Here is a 19596-nt window from a genome sequence, read left to right as displayed (position 1 = left end):
TGGCCTGGTGGTTCTGGTTCGTTTATTGAGTACAATGACAGACAGACAGTGTAAAATCACATGTAGTATTGGTACTTTAAAAAAATTACAATAAATTATTGAATAATTAGTAAAAGCAGTTTTACTAGGCTGCTCTCCAGCTACAGTGCAGAGGAGGCAGAAAAGACAAGAAATATGTACCAGCTGTGAATACATACAGGTAACATTGCAAGGGAACTCAGACGGAGCACATGGAGCAGTGTTAATGGGAACACAGAACTGCTGGGGTCCTTCCCCTCCTCTACATGCCAAATGCCGGCCTGAACCTGCAGCAATCCTTGCCTTCAGTGCGGGATCTGCTCCTGCTGAGCACCAGCACCTCCCCCTCCGCCCTGTGAGGCAGGTGCCTGTGCACTGAGATGAGTTTATCTGCTCCAACAGCATTCATTCCCCTTCCTCGGAGCGGATGCCTGCCACCAGAAGGTTGACTCTCTTCTCTCACCGAGCAGTCACTCGGTGTTCCAGTTATTTCATCTCTTTAACTGGAATGAGATCTGCTCTGCTCAGGTTTCTCATAATGGACTGATGGCAGAGCACCACTGATTCTCCCTCGTTGGGTGTAAATACCTTCTGATGTACAGTAGTTTCTAAAAGCACAACCGTGGCTGGACACTTCATACAGGAGATGTTCAGAAAGGACACACTGAGCAGCTGCAGGTGGCACAGCACTCCCACACATCTTCCTGACCCATACACAAGGGCAGACTGAGCATTCTTAGGGGTCTTACTGAAATTGGACCTATCACTGCTTAGCAAAAACAGAGAATCAGCGAGGAAATAAATGCATTCCGTACCAAGAGGGAAAGTCCAGCAGCACAGTGTGCCACTATGCTGAAATGCTGAGGCTGAGTCACTGTTCAGGAGCACACTCCCTTCTTACAACCATCACAAACCCAATGATTGGCCTAATACTACTGCTGCACTGAAGTCAAGGAGCTCGCTGCTTCTGAGAGAAACTAGAAACAGTGGCTTTCAAAGACCTGCAAAAGCTAGAAAACCAGGCCTGTCTGAAAAATGTCTCCTGAATGATGGAGAAAAAAGTGTTTGCGCTATGAAAACACCTAATCTCATCTGAAAGAAACCTGTAGATCTGAGAAATGTCTGTGTTTAGATCTTAGGGCGCTGGGAGCAGCGGCGAACATCTGCATTGTAGCTGCTGAGTCACAGAACAGCACTGAAGAACTTACAAGACTATTTATAGGTCAAGGTCCTATAGCACTTGAGAACACTGGGTAAGCTCTCAGATCGGCAGCCAGAGATGAACATGGTTTCAAGCCAGGCCGCATCTGCTGTGCAAATTACCCAGGAATCTACAGCAAATAAGGGCAGGCAAGGAGCAGTTACTGTCTGAAATAAAACTTCATTAAAATAAAAGATAGCAGAAGTCAGACATGCATAATTTATGGTGGCAATATCGTATGTCAGGGGCTATTAGGTTCTAATGGCTCTTGAGAATGTAAATCTAATTCTGTCAACCCCAGGAGGAAAAAAAGCACCTACACAGAACAGTCACTGTCTGATGCCCCTTACCAAATGGAATCTACTGCAGTTGTGTAGTTACTGGTCTCTGAATAAACAAAAAACCAACCCTGAACACAAAATACCAAACCATCCTGCCATCTGCCACATCATCTCCCTGTTTTATTCCCCAAAGACAGCAACCCCTTTGAGTTCACCCTGACACAGATGAAAGCTCATAGTCACTGGATGAACTGAACTGCCTCTCTACCTTCTTCTGCTCTTTGATCTTTTGGAGAATGTTGACTTTTTTCTCAAAGTAGTTTACAAGGGCTGTCTCAGTCAGCATGGAAGCCAAGATCTGCTCAAAGGAAATAGACCAGTCAGTATCAATGGTACTGCCATACCTGGCAGCTGAACTACCTCCTTCACAGCCAACTAGGACCGTGTCATCTGCAATGTCTTCACACTGCAGGGAGCCTGTGCTGACCATGGAGTAGGAAGACATGGACATATCATCTTTGGTTTCATCATCCGATAGCAGCTGTAAAGGAGAGCCTTGTCCTTCCCCTGAACCATCTCCTAGGGTTTGGTTCTCCTGCTCAGTTTTTTCAGGCTGAACATCTCTGCAGGTTTTGTCTTCACCGTCAGCTTGGGGATGCTGCTCCACTGCTGAGTTCTGACTCTGTTCAGATGTAGGTGACTCCTCTTCACTCACGGGATCTTGGCTACTGTTTGTTTTGCAGTCCTCAGACTTCCTCGTGGGTCTGTTGGAGAACTTCTTTCCAACCTCCCCGATTCGCAGAAGGAGGCTGGCAACAGTGGCAATAGCATGATACAGCTCTTGCTCTATGGGATCCTCACTGAACATGTTGTAAAGGGTCTTGCATAACTCTATGAATTGTTCCTTTCAAAGACAAAGATCAAAATCATATTTAAAGCTGCAAAAATTGACAGTGGTAAATGAAGCAGCAGGTTCCACCTTGACTGACTCCTACTTTATTTGCCTCCCCACGAAGTGACGACTTATTTTACTGATTCAGAACAATCCCAAATCAGGTAAACTCTGCTCTCTGCTGTAGAAGCTAAATTGAGAGACAACTAGGAACTTGACAGTGACAGTACTTTCACTAACAGGTGGATAGAATGCTAACCATGCACTCCTGAGAAAAACTGAGGTTTTACTTCTGCACTGCTACTCTTCTGTGGCCAGCTTATACGTATTTCCACAGTGGTATAAGGAGCACCCACAAGGGGAATTAAGAGAAAGAAGAGCTCACAGTAGTTGTAGGACTCTCTTTCCTGTAACCAGATTCTTTGCTCTCCACCAATAAGCCTCAGGTTGAGGCAATGCAAAAAAGTGAAACAAAAAAGCCAAGCAGGCTTACATGAGTGATGGCAGATTTCAAACACATACTGCTCTGGAGGGAAAACGAAGACTGCAAGTCTTACAGGAAGAGCTGATCTGAGAGGCATAGAATCAAACATATTTGACTAATGAGAACAAAGCAGTCTGACAACCAGCTGCAAGTCTGCTGAAGAATTTGACACAATCATGTAGAATGAGAAGCTTCTAAAGCTCTCTACACCAGAACAACAGGGCAACCTACTGCACGGGTTGCTCTTGCTCCATTTTGCTACTGCTAACAAAATGGGTGCCACAGTTCTCCAACAAGCTGCTAGTCATCTGAATGGAAACCTTCAGGTTCACTTCTTACCTGGCTCATTTTGGGGAGATCTTTAATAGTTTCTTTCTTGGATTCTTTTTCCTTGGCCCACATTCTTAGGTAGTATCTATAGTCCTGTGGGCTGGTACCTTTCTCCTCTGCAAAATGTGACCAAGCCATAGTGGTTAATGTTTCAGACTTCGTGTGAGCACCATGGCAGCAAAATTCACATTGGAAGTAGGTTTTATTGACAGTTCAGGAAAGCATCTAGCAGGGAGGCTGCATTGTTTGCTGCTGGTTTATCTGATAAAGTTCAGTAGAGCAAAAATTTTAATGCTCCCAAATGCGTTTGATTTCTAATAAATGAATTCTATCAGTCAATAACTCACCAAACATGATTTTCAAATGTTATGACCTTGGTACATTAGAGAGTCAGAGCAGTAAGGCATGAGAGAGAGCTGGTTTGCAGCTCACATCCCTCTTTACCAATGTGGACATTGCTAAAGGGACACTCTGAAAGGTCTTCTTGATACAGCAAAGGAAAATGAAGTTGGTAATTCTAAAAAGACAAGACTGGAATTTGGTCTATTTATGATGAAATTACCTTTTTCTTGACCACTGTCATTTCTCCTTCCTTTCTCTTCTTGGGTTTCTAAAAACAGTAAAATTATAAACATTAATATCTGATTTTCAAGAACACAACACGTGAAGAACATAAGACAACTCATATCCAAATTAAAATGACGGGCGAATATATTTAATGTATCTCACACCCCCACTTCACGTTTGGAGCAGTGAACAGAACAGGACAGAAGCAAGAGGTGCTGGGATAAACAGAGAAAAAAGTCACACTGAGAAAGCAGTGAAGAGCTGCAGCAGGGGGCAGAACTACAAAAGAAATGGTGAAACAAACATGAAATACATTGCTACATTAACGCCACGGCTTAAAGACAAAGAAGTTCACAGCAAGTTCAAAGCAAGATAATGGATAGAAAAAAACAACACTGAGCATATAGGATAAGTGACCATTATCTCTACTGACCATTAGTCAGTGACTGAACAGACATTTTGAGACTGATGTGCAGAGTCTAACTTCATGGATTTCACTTCTGCTTCCCTATACTGTTGCTAAACTAAATAGGAAGTCTTGTCTTAGCTTAGCGTTCAGATGACCACCTAGCACCAAGCAGTGCAATTACTACTTGTATCTTTTTTTTAATCATTATTCTATTTTTGTAAACATTAAGCAAAAATGCAAACTTTGCTTTCCTATTTGACAGTTCCTATTTTCATTAAGGTTGAAACACAATAGTGAAAACATAGTTGAACTGCCATGAGAGAGGAGAAGCAGCGATCTGAGTATTTAAAATAGCATGCTGGTGCTCATAGATAATATCAGCCTTATAACCATGCTCAGTATGTGCACATAATCCATGGACTGACCTTGAGACTCACAGTGCAGGCAGAAATCCAGCTCTGAGACAAAAGGAGATACTGGAGCAGCAGAAAGAGGGGTTGAGGAGACAATATCCCAGATAAAAGAGAAGAAAAGCCACACAGAGACAGGGAAGGAAACAAAAACAAGAAGAGACAATGAGATTTGCATGAAAAACCCAAGTTGAGGTGAGAGACAGGAACTGGTAAAAGCACACTGCTCCTCTTCAACAGCCTATGATTGTGCTTCAGAAGCATGAAATGGGTGCTGAGAAGTTTAAGCTCCAAACTTCTTTCCCATCATGCAATAATGACAGCTGACTCAAACACACTGGCAGCCTTAACATATTGCCCCCATGAGACCATGCCTTGCAAAATCACCTATCACAGCACATAGGTTTGTGTTGGGACTCGTATCTAAACTGAGAGGTAAGGACAGCAAGCGTTGCATTACCTTCTGTTGTAACATCCTCTGTGAAATAACTTGTAGCCTCCAAAGCAGACTCTGTCTCCTCTGGATTCAGAGCTGTGCTTACAGAGAAAGAAATGTTAAGATCTCTGAGGTAATTAATTAACAACAGTATTACTCATTTTACTAGCACAACGTATGAAGCATCTCTTTTCAGCTGTGTGTTAGAGCACACCACACTCATTACTGGCAGCTTATGGAAGCACTCACCAGGAGGCAGATGCAGTTTGTAAAGCACTTTAAGCTTTTCAGTGAGGTCACCATGGTACATCCCACCTGCAAGTAAAAAAAATAAACAAAAACGAACAGATAAGAAAAACAGCATTTAGGATTAAGAATCACTCTAGACACAAGCTCAAAATAAAGTTTCCAAGCAGTGAGGAGCTGCTAAACTGTACAAAGCCCTCTGCAGAAGTCATAAAGAAATTCACAGCAAAGCTTCACCTTACAGGTTTATCACCTACTGTTTCCCAAAATGAGAGACTGCCTAGCAGCAAAAACGTATCTTTAGTTCTGCTTCAAGAACCAAATCCCGTAGGGCTGCCACCCTCCCTTCATAACAGTTCAACCATCAGCATCTCCTTTTAGTTCTTTGCTAGAAAGAAGACAGAAACATTTTTTGTAATATATCATCTCCAGAAATGCCACTTACTCATCCCTGTCACAAACTCCTTGAAGTTAATGAGAGAATCCCTGTTCTCATCCAGAAGCCGGAACAAGCGCGCTGCGAGCACAGGTGTATGAGCACCACAGGACCAAGGGGTCAGTGTGATGAAGAGCTCTTTGAACTGCTCCATGTCTATGCGATACTGCTCCAGGTAGGGCAGGCTCTGATCTCGGCGGGCAGCTGCAGCACGATTATTTCCCCAGTAGCAGCTCATCAGATATTTCGCCTTTGGAGGGAAAGGATGGGTAGGTCAGGTTGTATTAAGCTACCATCCATGAGAGTGGAGTCCTTCACAAAGCTCATAAACAGCACCAAATAAGCAGAGAAGAGACATTTCAAGACACACTCATTATCTTGCCTATGTATTACTTCAGTACAAAGTAGTACAAAATGGAGGAAGAGACACAGATCGCACTAAAAATGAAGAACAAGTGAAAAATACAAAGATTGTTTTTCGTTTGAGTGAAATGAAACAGGTTTTATGCAAGGGGAGCATGCAGATTTTAGAACTAAGCCTCTCTGAGTCTATACCATCATGCAATTGAGCTTGCAAGCAAGTGAGCACAGTGCAACTGAGCTTGAGTGACTTTGGGAAATGCATCCAGGTGAATTTAACAACACTTATACTGACAAACAGAGGCAAAGCACTTAAGTAATTGTGTTACAATCAGAGCAGGTTCATGGTAAACTTGAGAATAAAAACTGAGATACAAGTCAACCTAGATTGATGTTCCAAGTACTACATGTTACTTCTTTCCCTTGACTCTGAGCTCTCTTTCTGAATGAAAATAATTCAAATATTGTGAACGAGCTCTGACCATTTTTACCAAAAACTCTGTTCAATAATAGAGCCAGTCTCATTGGCAGTACAAATAACAGAATCCCATATCTGCCTCTGATAGGTTGTATTAAGAATAAAACAAGCTGTTACTTCCCTTTTGACTTGTTTTCATGTTCATTTTTTGGTGTCAGAACACATTTCTATTCACTCTAGCTTCTTACCTTGAACACTACATACAGCTCTTCTAGTTCTTCAATAGAGAAACCAATGTCACCAGACACAGCACGGACCTAGTTAGGGGGGAAACAGAGTGAGTAATTTGTTTCAAAGCTACCCAAATTAAATACGACTCACTGAAAAATCTGTGAACATAGAAGCTAAGAAAATATTTGCAAGGAGATATGACACAGGAGAGGAGAGAAAACATAACAGCTCCAATACCTCCCATTGCTGTGAATTACAGGCCAGGAAGACAGCTTCTAGTCAAGCAGAAACTGCTGACGTTTGAGCAGTTGGTAAAAAAACCTACTGTTATAACTTCCTTTTTCTGCAGCCCACAGAACACTGTGCTGTCCTTTCCTTTTGTTTTTATCTTCAGATTCAGATGCACAAAAAAACAACAGTGAAAGAAGTGGACTAAATTCTCCACTTATGACATGGGAGATAGTTGCAATAGATGTGGACACTCCTTTTTAGTCATGAAGCTTTCTACAGAAGTCCCAAACATGCTAGCATACTTTCTACATGACATTTTGTAGCAAATTTAATCTGGGAATCACATACCACACTCTTCTTGGCTGTATCCTCCAGAGACTGGATCACCTTCAGCCTTTGTTTAAAACGCATTTGTTCAATGTCATCTGCCTTCAAATTGCTAAATTTCTAGGAGAAAAGAAGCAGACACGGTCAGCAACATCTCCTGAAGAATGAATTACTTCCTGTTCAATCATGTGGTTTTTACAAAGTGTACTGTCCCCTCAAAGAAAAATCCTAGAATACTTCCACCAGCATTGAAAAATTGGAAAAAAACCCCACCTTCTCTCTATTAAACCCTGTCCCCCAAAAGAAGTAATTTAGAATTAATGAGAAATCCAACACCAGAGGTTTCCAAAGAACAGCTGGAAAGGCCTATATCAGGACACAACTGCAGATCCTGCAGCGTGGCACAGAGAAGCAGCTTGCTGTTCTTTCCAGCCCTGTTTTATTGTAGGACCCAAATGAGTTTCTGCTGGAAACAGCAAAGTTAAAAACCTTTTCCACTGACAATGTCAGCCAAGTAAAATGAACTTGGTGACATTCTTTTAAAAAAGAAAGGAAGAACAGAGGTGGAAGATTTGAATAAATAAATAAATAAGATAGCTGTGTGACCATTAAGTGGCTGGAAGGGGACATGACAAAAGAGGAGCTGAAATGGGAAATTAATCCAACTGTATCACAGATATATGAGAATAACTGTCAAAGACAAGGTGGCTTGTCTGTACACTTCCCATCGTTCAGATACAAATTTCTAATGTCTTTGCTCTCAGTCTGAGTAATGAGATGCATGTCCACTAGGGCAAGGTATTTCAACAGCATGGGTACTGCTCTCAGGTCACCTTCCTAAGGGTATCACCTTCTGATTCTGTGATTCCTATCACCAGAGCATGAGCTACAGAACACAATTATCATGTATACAAACTGGGATGTTTTCATGTTGGGGGGTTGGACTTGATGATCTCTTGAGGTCCCTTCCAACCCCTATGATTCTATGATTCTGTCCTGCAGCAACCCCATGACTCTTACTCGTCTCTCCTGATGCTGGAAAAACAATCTGGAATTCAATATAGCTGAACGAGTTAGGCTCTACTTATACCAAACAGGAGGATGAATGGATTGAGCCTGCACTCCCTGAGCACTTCAAACTAATAATACAGTTTAAGTTCTGTCTGCGTAAGCATAAAGTGGGATTATTAGGAGAGAAAAATAAGTTGGGTAAATACTAAGCCAGAACCTGACCTCATAGGATGTTTTGATGAGGTCAAAGATGTCAATTTCAAGTGGTGGGTCATCCCCACTCGTCAATAAGGCATGCAGGTGGGGAATAGGAGGAGAGACACTCTGCCTGTTAACTACATTGTCCAAATACCTGTGGAGAAAAAACAAAACAAGCAACACACAGAGAACAGATGCAAGACTCCTGGATTAACATCAAGGAAGGAAAAGCAGTAATATCCTAAACACATAACTTGCTGCTCCTCTATATTATTAATCTAAACACGTAGAAAAAAATTCCCAGCAAACCTACAACACTGTCCTCAACATCTTCCATGCAAAGGTGATTTTCATTCTACTTTTGGGATATCTGTTCTTTTCAAAGGCAGGCTCCCAGAGGTACTCTGAAGATCTTGCAGAACATAGGTTAGATTCACATTTGAAACAAGAAAATCTTCCATTTACTATAATTGGGAAGTATCTGCTTGAAACAGTTGTACGTTACTAGAAGGCTATTCCTGCCAGGACTTGTTCTTGATCATGGATTAGAATTCTTCTGTGTATTTTGGATAAGTAACCTCATGGAGTTCAAATTCACACTGAGAAACAGGAATGCAGTAAGCCACAAAGCAAACAACTCTGGATTCCTCCATACTTGAGCCAAAAATTTGTTTCAGCTGTTGCAGAAATTAACAACAATCCTCTCTGGTGCTCAAGTTTCATCCTAGATTGGTATCTGTGACCTGCTACGTAACGGAATTCAGGGGAATGACAGAAGAGTCTCTCTCTTATCAGACAGAAAGGAATGATAACTAAAAGGGGTACTATCAGCATTCATTTATAAATAAGAATGGTACCTGCCCAGAATAGTCATTGCTTCACCTTCATCACAGCACTGCAGCAACTTCTCCATGTTGGCATCAAGAATGGCCAATGACACCTGCAAGATAAACTTGATGCCTTCATAGAAAAAGCAGTCAACAATGACGACAGCACTTTCGAAGGGCATGACACTGAGGAAGAGTGTGAGAAACCAAGAAAGGGATATGGTGGAAATCACTCCCAGCTCCTGCATCTTTTCTGACAGCTGTGGAAGATACTCTCGTGTAAGTTCTTCAAAGATGCCTTGGTCCACCAATGCACCTGGGAAAAGAAACAAGAACAATGGCAGGACTCAAATTTGTTGGTCTCATAACTGGTACCATAACTGAGTGAATTAATTACTAAGCAAAACAGCGTTAGTTCACTTTAATTTCAGCTTCTTAAACTAAACTAAAACTAACATGTTTATTACCCTATTCTCAATAAGTATTATATATAGAGATTACTCCTCACTCCATCTTCTTTGTTCAGCATGGTAGCCTACAGTATCTCCTGTGCCTCCATCATATGCATGCAGCTTAAAAGGGAAGAAGCTTGTCCTTCATTATCTTTAAAATGCACCACATTTAACTAATTCTGAAGAAACAAAGTATTCCTGAGATGCTGATGGAACTGTAGGTGAAAATCTGTGCTCCAGCATGAACTTGACACTCACCCACTACTCTTGTGTTGTAGTAATCTGGCAACATTCGCTCACATAAAGCCACCAGGAGCCAGAAGGCCTCTTCCTCATTGCAGTATAACAGCAGCACTGATGTAACAATGTTCATTGCCTATATTCCAGCAGCATTAAATATACAGAGAGAAACATGAAGATGGCCATGAAAACTCTGTCACTACAGAGAAGTTGAACTTAAAAACCGTGATTCCAGCAGAGCAGTCTCATGGGACTGAGAGTCAGATCTATTTCCAGCTTTTACTGGTATCTGAGTCACTAGGTGACCTTGAGCCAACTTATCTTCCTGTTTCAGTTCCTCTGTGAGGCAGCAGATAATATAACTACTCTTTGTCAAGCACTTTTGTTAATCAATGTGATAAATATGATTTTCAAAGTTTTCAGAAAAAGCTTTGATTACAACAGAGTGATACAATAAGAACCTCTATCTCCAGAGCAACACACAAAATGAAATTAATTTCTACCAAGTTGTTTCACAAAACAGCAACTGCCTTCATCTGTGATATACTGCAATATATGAATCACCTATCACTTTTTTCATTTAAGTGCTCATTTCAGAGAAACCAGGAGATGCTTTTCTCAAACTAGGGAAAGCTTGAGCAGGAAAACTGCTAAAAGAATCTGTCACTACACATAACAGAAATGAGCAAAGTCTATATACATAAAAGATCCTTACAACATCACTGCTTACTGGCAAATGGACAGCACGAAGGAAAAGCATGAAATTAAACAAAGAATTGCTGAAAAGCTCTAACACAGTCACAGTCACCACGGAGAGCTAACAAGTCTAAGAATTCCTTCTTACCTGACAGTATCCAATTGTTGGATTCCTGAATGCATAAGCTGTTAAGACTCTCCGGAGAGCAGCAATTCCCAGCTCATTCTGGAAGGCAGGATGTTCTGGCATAGAACGGTGCAGATCTCTCTCAATTTCTTCTGTAGCAAGATTGTATTTTCCCATTGACTTTTCCACAAGATCTGCATAGTAACCAGGATGAGTGACCATTTCATTCCAAGCCCCTGTAATGACAAACAAACACTGCTTCACTTCTTGAGCTTTAAAATACAGACTTTATGCCCACAGCTTCAGAGAAGAAGCATTACATGAACTCAGTAACCACAAACAGATATGGAAGTATAGCAACAAACTCAGTGTTGGAGCCTAGGTCCCAAAACTGAAATCCACACAAAGGCAATGAAAGAGTTACTATACTCATAAAGTCACGTCAGGAATGCAATCACTGCATTTTTGTCCAATAACATCACAAAGTATAATTCATGTGGAGTTAGCCTGTGATTTATTTCTTCCAAAACGAGCTGTGATTTATACCTTTTCCTCTGAGACATGCAAAAGCTTATTTCTGCAAGCTGCCAAAGTATCCTGCACAATTTCCTACCTGAGAAAAGGAGCCACAGTTCTCCACGAAGATTCTCTGGGATTCCTTTCTGTACCAGCTCCCTAGTCTTGGTAGTACGATACATACACATCCCTCTCCCGTATTCAAAGAAATGAATGTTCCAAGACTCTTCCTTCATCTTCTCCTTTGCCTTCACAAGAACAAATATGGCCATTTTAGGAGATCAAAGCGTTTTCATGCTTGCAGGACAGGTGATTTCTGGGTACTCAGACCTACACTTCACAAAATAAATGCACTATGATATTTAAAGGTTTTATTCTTCCTGCTGAGTAAAAAGGCTGCATGCTAATCTATGCTGTTCTGAATCTCCTTGAAGTCTTCACAATGGTAACACAGGCTGTGCAGTGGCAACACATTTACACAAATGCAAGCAGAGCCATGGTTTAAGATGACTGCCCAGGAAGCAGAGAGATCAGTTCTCTGCTGCTCTGATATGAAGGAAAACTCTTCACAGATAGCAACTCCATCCCAGAAGCACAGTAACACAAATTGCTCAGCCTCTACTCATGTATCCCTATACTGATAAGTAAGCTGATGGTCAGGTTACATCTACACAGCACTATCACAGTGACAGTGATACTGCAGTGTTGACAGAAGCCAGGGAGAATATGCACTTACAAAGCCTCAGAGCAAGACAGGAAATCTGCTACCGACTACCAATTACTTACAGTTAACCTCTTTAAGTTAAAATATCATTTACCCCTTTGGGTCCCAAAAGCTCCTCCGAATTTCTTCTGAAAAGTTTGAGCAGTCCCTGGGATGCCGTTGGCACATCATCAGCACAGAAGTTGACCGGTCGACTGTTGAGGGCAGATGTGGGGCTAACTGCAAGAGGGCTGCTGGAACGCAACTCTGGAACTTCCTGGAAAATAAATACACTTACTGTGATAACAAACAAACAAAAAAAGAAACAACACCAAAATGTATTCCTACAGTTGTAAAGTTAGTCATACATAATGTATCTGCCAGACTGGAGGCAGAGCTGGTAGAGAAGAGGGGGCAACCATTCTGGCTTTTCCATGATGTTTCTTTAGCATCCACTGAGAACCATACCAGTATTCCAACCTCTCACTGAATTTCAAGACAACTTATGCTATTAATAGTAATGACCCTATGGGAAAATGATTCAGTATTGCTCAAGACAGTAGGTAAACCTAAGCAGTGATCTCATTATGTAAATTAACCTCCAGAGCAGAACAGCAAAGCAATTGAGAAAATGAACAACAAAGCGTTTGAGCTGAGGCAGGCTCCCTCCTCTGCTCATAGCCCAACAAAGAGAAATGATCTGCTGCTAGGAGCACTGTAACACACTGTAAGAAGCATTACTTTGAAAGATGGCCAAATGCTCCTCCCAGCTACTTCCTTAGTACCTCACATCCAGCATCGCCCAAACTCCACTTCCATTCCCTGTCACTGCTGAGTGGTTTCTTGGATGGTGTTCTCTGCAAGAAGTCAGAGATTCTCTGCACCAAGAAATCTCGGTCCTTCAGATTGGCAAAGAAGAAAGTCATTTTACTTTTCGTGCTGATGGACAGAGGGCTGGGCAAGACACTGGAGCTATCTGCCTTCTCAACTATTGTCACCTAGAAGACAAGGAGAAGGGTCATTTGGATCTAACAGATTCTCCATTATCTGCAAAGTACTACAAAAAGCATCAGAAAGAGAAGAAAAGCCTGTAGTCTTAATTACAGCTAATCCCCACCTCCCTGAGAGGAATGATGAGATGACAGGCCTCCTCTGCCTTGCTGGCAAAGCAGATGTAATTGTTGGAAACAAACATCTGACCAGGAATGTGCATCTTGTTGAACGGTGTCCACAACGTGCAGTCTGTGTGTCCATCCAGGCACTCATCCTTGGGCAGCCGGAAAGTGGCACGGTAGCATTCATTTTTCGCTCGAGCATCAAGGTCTCTGGGGAAAAGTAAAGCATAGTCCTCAGGGCTTTTTTCTCACTTGAAAAAAAAAAACAGCACTCAAACAGAAACATTAGGCATCCATTCTAATCAGATTATTCCAGCCTGTGCTTTACTTCTTACTATTCGCTTCCCTAACTGAGATGCCACCTCTTATCTGACTCCTTTCAGCCTTCAGACATGCCTCACTGACACAGTATGTCCTGCAATATGAGATCAAATACGCAGGAACGGAAATCTGGGAAACTTCCATGTTACACTGGATCCTAAAACTGAAACTGTAAAAAACAGGATTTTCAAGAGTTTCTATTGAAAATTCCTTCTAAGAACTCCTTGTCTGTATCACCATGCATGAGAAAGATACGAGGGCTTGTGTAAGTTAAGTATCAACTTGGGATGGAAAAAAGCACTAGGCAGAAGGCTAATGACTGAAATAAGTGATGCAGCCCCTAGTGGGGGCACCTTGAAGCTATGTAGTAATGCAGATTTATTACTACAATTCCTGTTTCTCTGTCTTCTCCTTGCTGAAAACACACACCTTTTCAGTGCTGAGATGTTCTTCAAAGGCTTCCTGGGCTTTGGGAGAGACTTGTCCTGTAGGAAGCTCTCGTTATCCAGTAGCTGCCGCATAGCAATGTTAGCCAGCTGCTCCATCAACTTGAAGGTCTCATTGATGTTAAGAAACATGGAAAAATAAAGTTCGCTGTCCCTTGTGCTCACTTTAATGCACTCAGGGAACAGCAGTGTAGCATTTTTTTCTAGCTGGGTTACATCCACCCACTGAATCACCAGTGTCACTAGGGGAAAAAAAGTTACAAACAGCCACTATTACAATTTGAGGCAAAAAAAAAGTATCAGAAACAAAGTTCACACAACAAATGTGCTCAAAAAGTTCACACAACAAATGTTCACACAATAAATGTGTTTATGTATTGGTATTTTTCTCCCCTTACACATGGGCAACTCCTTTCTTCATGCTTTTACTGATTTGTCAAAAAATACTTGGAAATAACGTTTGGGAGTGACCAGAAATAACGCAGTTCCAAAAGGACTCTCCTCCATCCAGCAAATGCTTTCAATTACAATTACTAATGCTTTCATTCTATCTTTCGAGCAAGTTAATTTTGGACTCTGGAGTTCAAGCTCTGTAAATACTAGGTGGTGGTTCCAAGCAAAACTCACCAAAGTCAAAACATTGCTTGGCTCTCCAATTCAGTGGAAGTAAAAACCCAGGTGTGCAACCTGAGAATGTAAGGCATGTGTTGAAAAATGACTCAGGCATTCATTTCAAACTTCACTTAGTGCCTGTAAGAGAAAGGACTGATCTACTTGTTGACCTAGAGCTCAAAAGGATCTTCAAAAGAAAAAAATCCTATCAGCTTAAAACAAAACAAAACAAAACCAAGTCACATAAAAGATCAACTATATCAAACAGATCATGGAACACTGCAGAAAAAACAAATTTATAACTCACCCTCTTTACCCAGCAGGAAGGAATAGAAACAGAGGTGATTGACAGTGAGGTACAGCCAGCCCTGCCTGGGTACACGTCCCTTCCAGTAGCTGCAGGAATAGTAATTGACCAACTTCTCCACCTCTGGCATCCCAAACTGCTTCCGCATCTTCAGTTCAGCCTCCTTGAATTTACCTGGATCCTCTTCACTCTGAGGCTGCTGATTCTTGTTCTCTTCAGCTATAATTCCCTAAAGGACATGGGAGGAGAGGCACAGAGATGAGAGATGGAAGGAGATGCCTGCTGACAGATATAATGTACACTAAGAGGTGATGGCAGCCCTCCAGAAGACAGAAAGAAGAAATGTGACACAGCAGTTATCATTTTTCCCATCAAGTTGGAGCAATAGTAAAGACGTGTAGAATGAGCAGATAAGTCTGCTGGGAGCCTATAAGCTGATTTACTCCTGAACACACACAGCTAATGTTCACGTTTAACATCTGAGTTTCCCACAGCTGGTCTGTAACGCCTTGAATGCCCTGCAGGAGAACTGAAGTCTATTTTCACTTGTGTGTGTGCTTCCACAACAGGAAGATCACCTGCCAGAAAGGGCAGAACTCTGCACGTGGTCAGACCCTGACTGGCCAGAAGGAAGAACAGATCTCTCTCACACAGACACACAACCAATAAAGAGAATCTGACAGGAGTACTGGAAGAGCCTCATATTGCTGCTGTCCAATAAAAAAATGGCATGTGTGAACTTCTACTCTGGAAAATGCACAGGCTGGGAATCTGAAGTGCACTATCTGTGCAACAAACAGAGTCACTTGTCTGAATACAAAATCAGTGGAAGTTAGGGAGCTGTTCCTTTATACCCAGACCATCACGGGAGTGCAAGTTCATTGCTTGCAAACTAGAATTCTCTCCCCCACGTTTGCTGACAGGCCAGCCTCGGTTTAACACTCGTGTCAGAGGCACAACTTGCAATGACTGGAATGAGACAGCAGATTTCAGTTAGTTACTATCCTAAGCAGGCTGTACCTCGAGATCTACTGCTGCTAACCTCCCCCCCTCTACCCCTCCGATGTTTGTCTGGTGTTACGGCCGTAAAGTCATTGTGGTAACACCGTATGCATTTTGAGATCATTCCAAATGTGTTCATTTCTGAAGAGGGAGCAGAGAGAAGTGTTGTGATGAAGCTCTTGCTCCTCCCCTTCCAAGAGGAAAAGGAATTCTTAATACCACCTCCCCGTCCTTCATCAGGTTCTGAAGTCTTTCGGGGAAACAACACTCCTTACATGTATCTTGCCCTTGACAAAGGTGGTGATATCTTCTTCATTATCAAAGATGGACAGAGTCTGCAGTAAGTTATTCTCCAGCCATTCCCAGTGCTTCGTGATCTCCTTACGAGATGATCCTAATTGATGGGGTGAAAGGCACAGGGAAAAGCAAAGAAGAAAACATCAGAACGAGCTCCTGTTCTTCTCCAAGTTAACAGCAGGAAACTAACAAGTACCAAACAGAGATCAGATGTGAAACACACCAACTGCCTGCACGTCAAGAATATTTTACACACACCAACATTATCTATCTAATGAAACGTTTCCATTGCCATTGAGGATAACAGGCACACCAAGATGTCATTCCATTCACCAGTGCACAGCAAACAGCTTGTTTTCCCCCCAGAATAAAGCATTCTCATGCTCCAGACAAGAAGTACTACTTTAATTCCTTATATTCTATGAGAAAACTAACAAACTTTCAGAAGAAATTCGAAATTTCAGAACAATTAAACTTCTCACATTTAGAAAGGAGTTGCATTTTGCATGGGCAACTGTCAGCACAGAACACAAAAACAAGAAAAGCAACTCAAGCATGCCAGTTTCAGACCCTACGTTCTTTGCTTTCTTAGCAAAGAAAAACAAAACCTAGGCAGAACTTGTATCAAACATTAGTTGTCATTAACCACGCAGTCCTCAAGTTTCACAGGGGATGATTTAAGGAACTTTGCTGTGAAAATTTGCTTTCATTACATGTTTAAGTCCCTCAAATGTTTCAGAGACTTGCATTTACTAGAAGTTCTCTTCCTCTCTGACAACAGTTATTACTATGCTCTCTTACAGACAGAAAAAAAAAAGCAGAAGAAATAAAAAGCAAGTCAGCTTTTAACTGTTATGGCTCTACCTGACTTTTTAAGAAGCAGCTTAAGCAAAGAAAGTGTCTTTGTCTATTTGCAGTTGGATACCTAACCACAAAACACAACCTCAGTGAATGTGTGGTTTCATAAGCAAAAATAACTCCAGGACCTGAAATCTCAAAGGACTCGCAGGGCTATGAATTTGGCTTCTGTGTACAGGTCAATGGATTAAACAGCAAATATATACATATATATAGCTTCTGTAAGTTTACTTGATGTCTATTCGAGCCATTTGGCATTGTTCTTAAAGCACAAATGACTTTGGATGATACGAAATGGCTGTCAGTACGTACCACATGCCACTGCCCAATACACCTGAGAGTCCTGAGTCTGGTGCAGGATACGGTACGGGGCAACTCTGGCACTGGAATCCAAAACTACGTCTAAAGTTCCCACAAGGAGACCTGGAAAGCAAAGGGACAGAAATTAAAGTAATGTAATAGCAAAGCGAAGAACTGGGTTAAGCAAAAATGCAGCACTGTTACTGCAATAAAAACAAATGAAAAACTCAGTCTTATTATGCAGCCTATGCATTATAATTACATAATAAACAAGAATCAGCACTGACACTTTGTCAAGAAAACAAAGACATAAATCCTGTCACTGCATGGAAATTACCTATGAACCACCTACAGGCAATCCCACTGCTAATGGCTGACATTTAGAGGCAATTAAACTGCCACAACAGCTCACTGTGATCCTCTGCCTTCCTAGGAAAGTTTCATAACAGAAGCAAATGTATTTTTCTCCATGGCGTCCAGAGATATTGGAGAGGCACTTAAAGTGGGATGTCTTCAGATTAACACTGTCTGACATTCCATAGAACAGAGCTTTGTCCCCAGCGTGGACAACACTCCATCCATCTCTTAAGGACTTCCATCACTGTATCCAAACGACTGCAACAAGAATGTGAAGTCTCTGGGATCTCCACGCTTCTGTTGTTTACAGTGACTTTTAAGTGACCAAACTAAATACAAGAGCTCTCAGAGCTGTATCTTTCAGCATCACCTATACATGCAGTACATAAGGTAATGCAGCCAAAACGGACTCCACCAGTCCTGGAGAAGCTGGCACTCCCAGGTTTCCGTGACATTCCTGCACATGCTTCAGTTAAACAAAGAGAACAGGAAGAGAACCCAGATGTGGTTAATTTTAAACTCACATTAAATAAAGGCAGGCACTCTCAGAACAAAATGCTGAGCGCCGTTAGCATCTGTGAGCATTATTTCAACCTCCTGTTTATTAGTTAGCTCGAATATTTAAGATGACACTTGGTGATGCTAGATAATGTCCAACGAGCACCTTCGATGTAAACCATCGCGATTTAACATTTTGTGACATTCGGACCTGGAGGAGGAGCACATCCATCCCCCTGTGCCTGGGGAACATCAGAGAGCACTGCCCCACCCACATCGTTCCGCGGCCGCTTCTTCCTCCCCTCCTCCTGAGGGGATGTGGTCCAAGAGGAGCTCCCCATCCAGCAGGCTCCTGTGCGGCCGTCGGTGGAAGGGTTAAGAACTCGTCCTGCGTACTCCCCGTAGCAGTGGACGTGCCACGCACTGACACACGAAGCCACCTGGAGCGGAAAGCTCCAGCTGCTTCACAACACGCACAGCAGCACCAGGGCCGCCTCCTCCTTGCCTTAAAACCCGGGCAACCCCAGAACCCGTCTCCTGCTGCCTCTCTGGGGGGGGGAGGGGGAGAGGGAATTAAAAGCGCTCCGTGGGCCGACGCGGCTCTTCCCTCCGCAGCGCTGCCAGCGCCGGCACAGAGCCCGCCCCGCCCCGCCGGGGCCGCTCTCAGCGCCCCGTGCCGCTCCGCGCCGGGCCCCGGTCGGCCGCAGCCCCCACCCCATCCCCGCCGCGGCTTACCCGTGAGGCCGCCCCCTTTGCCGTGTCCTCGCCGGCGCTGAAGCAAGAAGAAGGGGTTGGCCCGCTCCGTCACCCACAGCGCGCCGGCCAGCAGCACCTCCTCGGGCCCCAGCCACATGGCGGCGGGACCCGGGGCCGCCACAGCGGCTCCCTTGGCCGCCACCCGGCCCGGCCCGGCCCGGCTCCACTCGGCCGCACAGCGCAGGGCGGCGCCGCGGGGTCACGGCAGCCACAGCGCCCCCTGGCGACCCGGCCCCCTCACGGCAGCGGGGCGGCGCCGCGGCTCTGCTGCGCGGAGGTCGCGAGTTCGAGTCCCTCTCTCGCGTCAAAGCCGTTACGGCTCTCTCCTGAGATGATTTCTCGCTATAATATGAAATAGGTACGGGCTCGGCCAAGCTGCAGAGACCCTGCCGTCATCTTGGTGGCTTGGCTTTGTTCTGAGCAGTGAAGGGAAATGAGGAGAGGACAGGGGCACGAGAGATGGAGAGACATCTCCTTCACTCCTGCGTGGTCCGTGTCGTCGTTTAGGTGGCCAGCACCTTGGGCACATGCACTGCAGTCTCCTATATATCAATGGGCCCCCTTGGACCACAGCTAAATAGCCTGACGCTTCCAGGCACTGATATGGCAAAATAAAACGATGTTTTCTATACAGTCAGAAAAACAGGATTTGGAAAGTGACCTTTCATCAGTGTGCCACA

The 19596-nt window shown here is 43.2% G+C and overlaps 1 protein-coding gene across 3 annotated transcripts; it reads right to left on the bottom strand.

Annotated features, from left to right (window-relative positions):
• TBC1D9B (TBC1 domain family member 9B) lies at positions 1-19058 on the bottom strand. Of its 3 annotated transcripts, none has more exons than XM_065734752.1 (22): positions 18896-19058; positions 17318-17428; positions 16126-16244; positions 14849-15077; positions 13913-14171; positions 13165-13372; positions 12833-13045; positions 12163-12324; positions 11442-11592; positions 10850-11064; positions 10024-10141; positions 9344-9629; positions 8511-8640; positions 7299-7397; positions 6737-6805; positions 5720-5960; positions 5278-5343; positions 5053-5124; positions 4608-4658; positions 3769-3816; positions 3216-3322; positions 1-2404 (listed from the first exon to the last, which is right to left on the bottom strand). In XM_065734752.1, the coding sequence occupies exons 1-22, from the start codon at positions 19011-19013 to the stop codon at positions 1712-1714; spliced, it is 3765 nt and encodes a 1254-aa protein (XP_065590824.1). In that variant the 5' UTR covers positions 19014-19058; the 3' UTR covers positions 1-1711. The 3 variants fall into 3 exon arrangements, with proteins under 3 accessions (XP_065590824.1, XP_065590826.1, XP_065590825.1); XM_065734754.1 differs by lacking the exon at positions 18896-19058 and adding an exon at positions 17643-18032; XM_065734753.1 differs by lacking the exon at positions 4608-4658 and having other exon boundaries at positions 18896-19057.
• Between the last annotated feature and the right edge of the window lie 538 nt (positions 19059-19596).

Source organism: Cyrtonyx montezumae, unplaced genomic scaffold (assembly GCF_038088225.1).
Source record: "Cyrtonyx montezumae isolate F1298 unplaced genomic scaffold, pur_monq_1.0 scaffold_18, whole genome shotgun sequence".
NCBI classification, from domain to species: Eukaryota; Metazoa; Chordata; class Aves; order Galliformes; family Odontophoridae; genus Cyrtonyx; species Cyrtonyx montezumae.
Note: the sequence above shows the minus strand (reverse complement) of the source record. Positions and strands in the feature narration are given on the sequence as shown.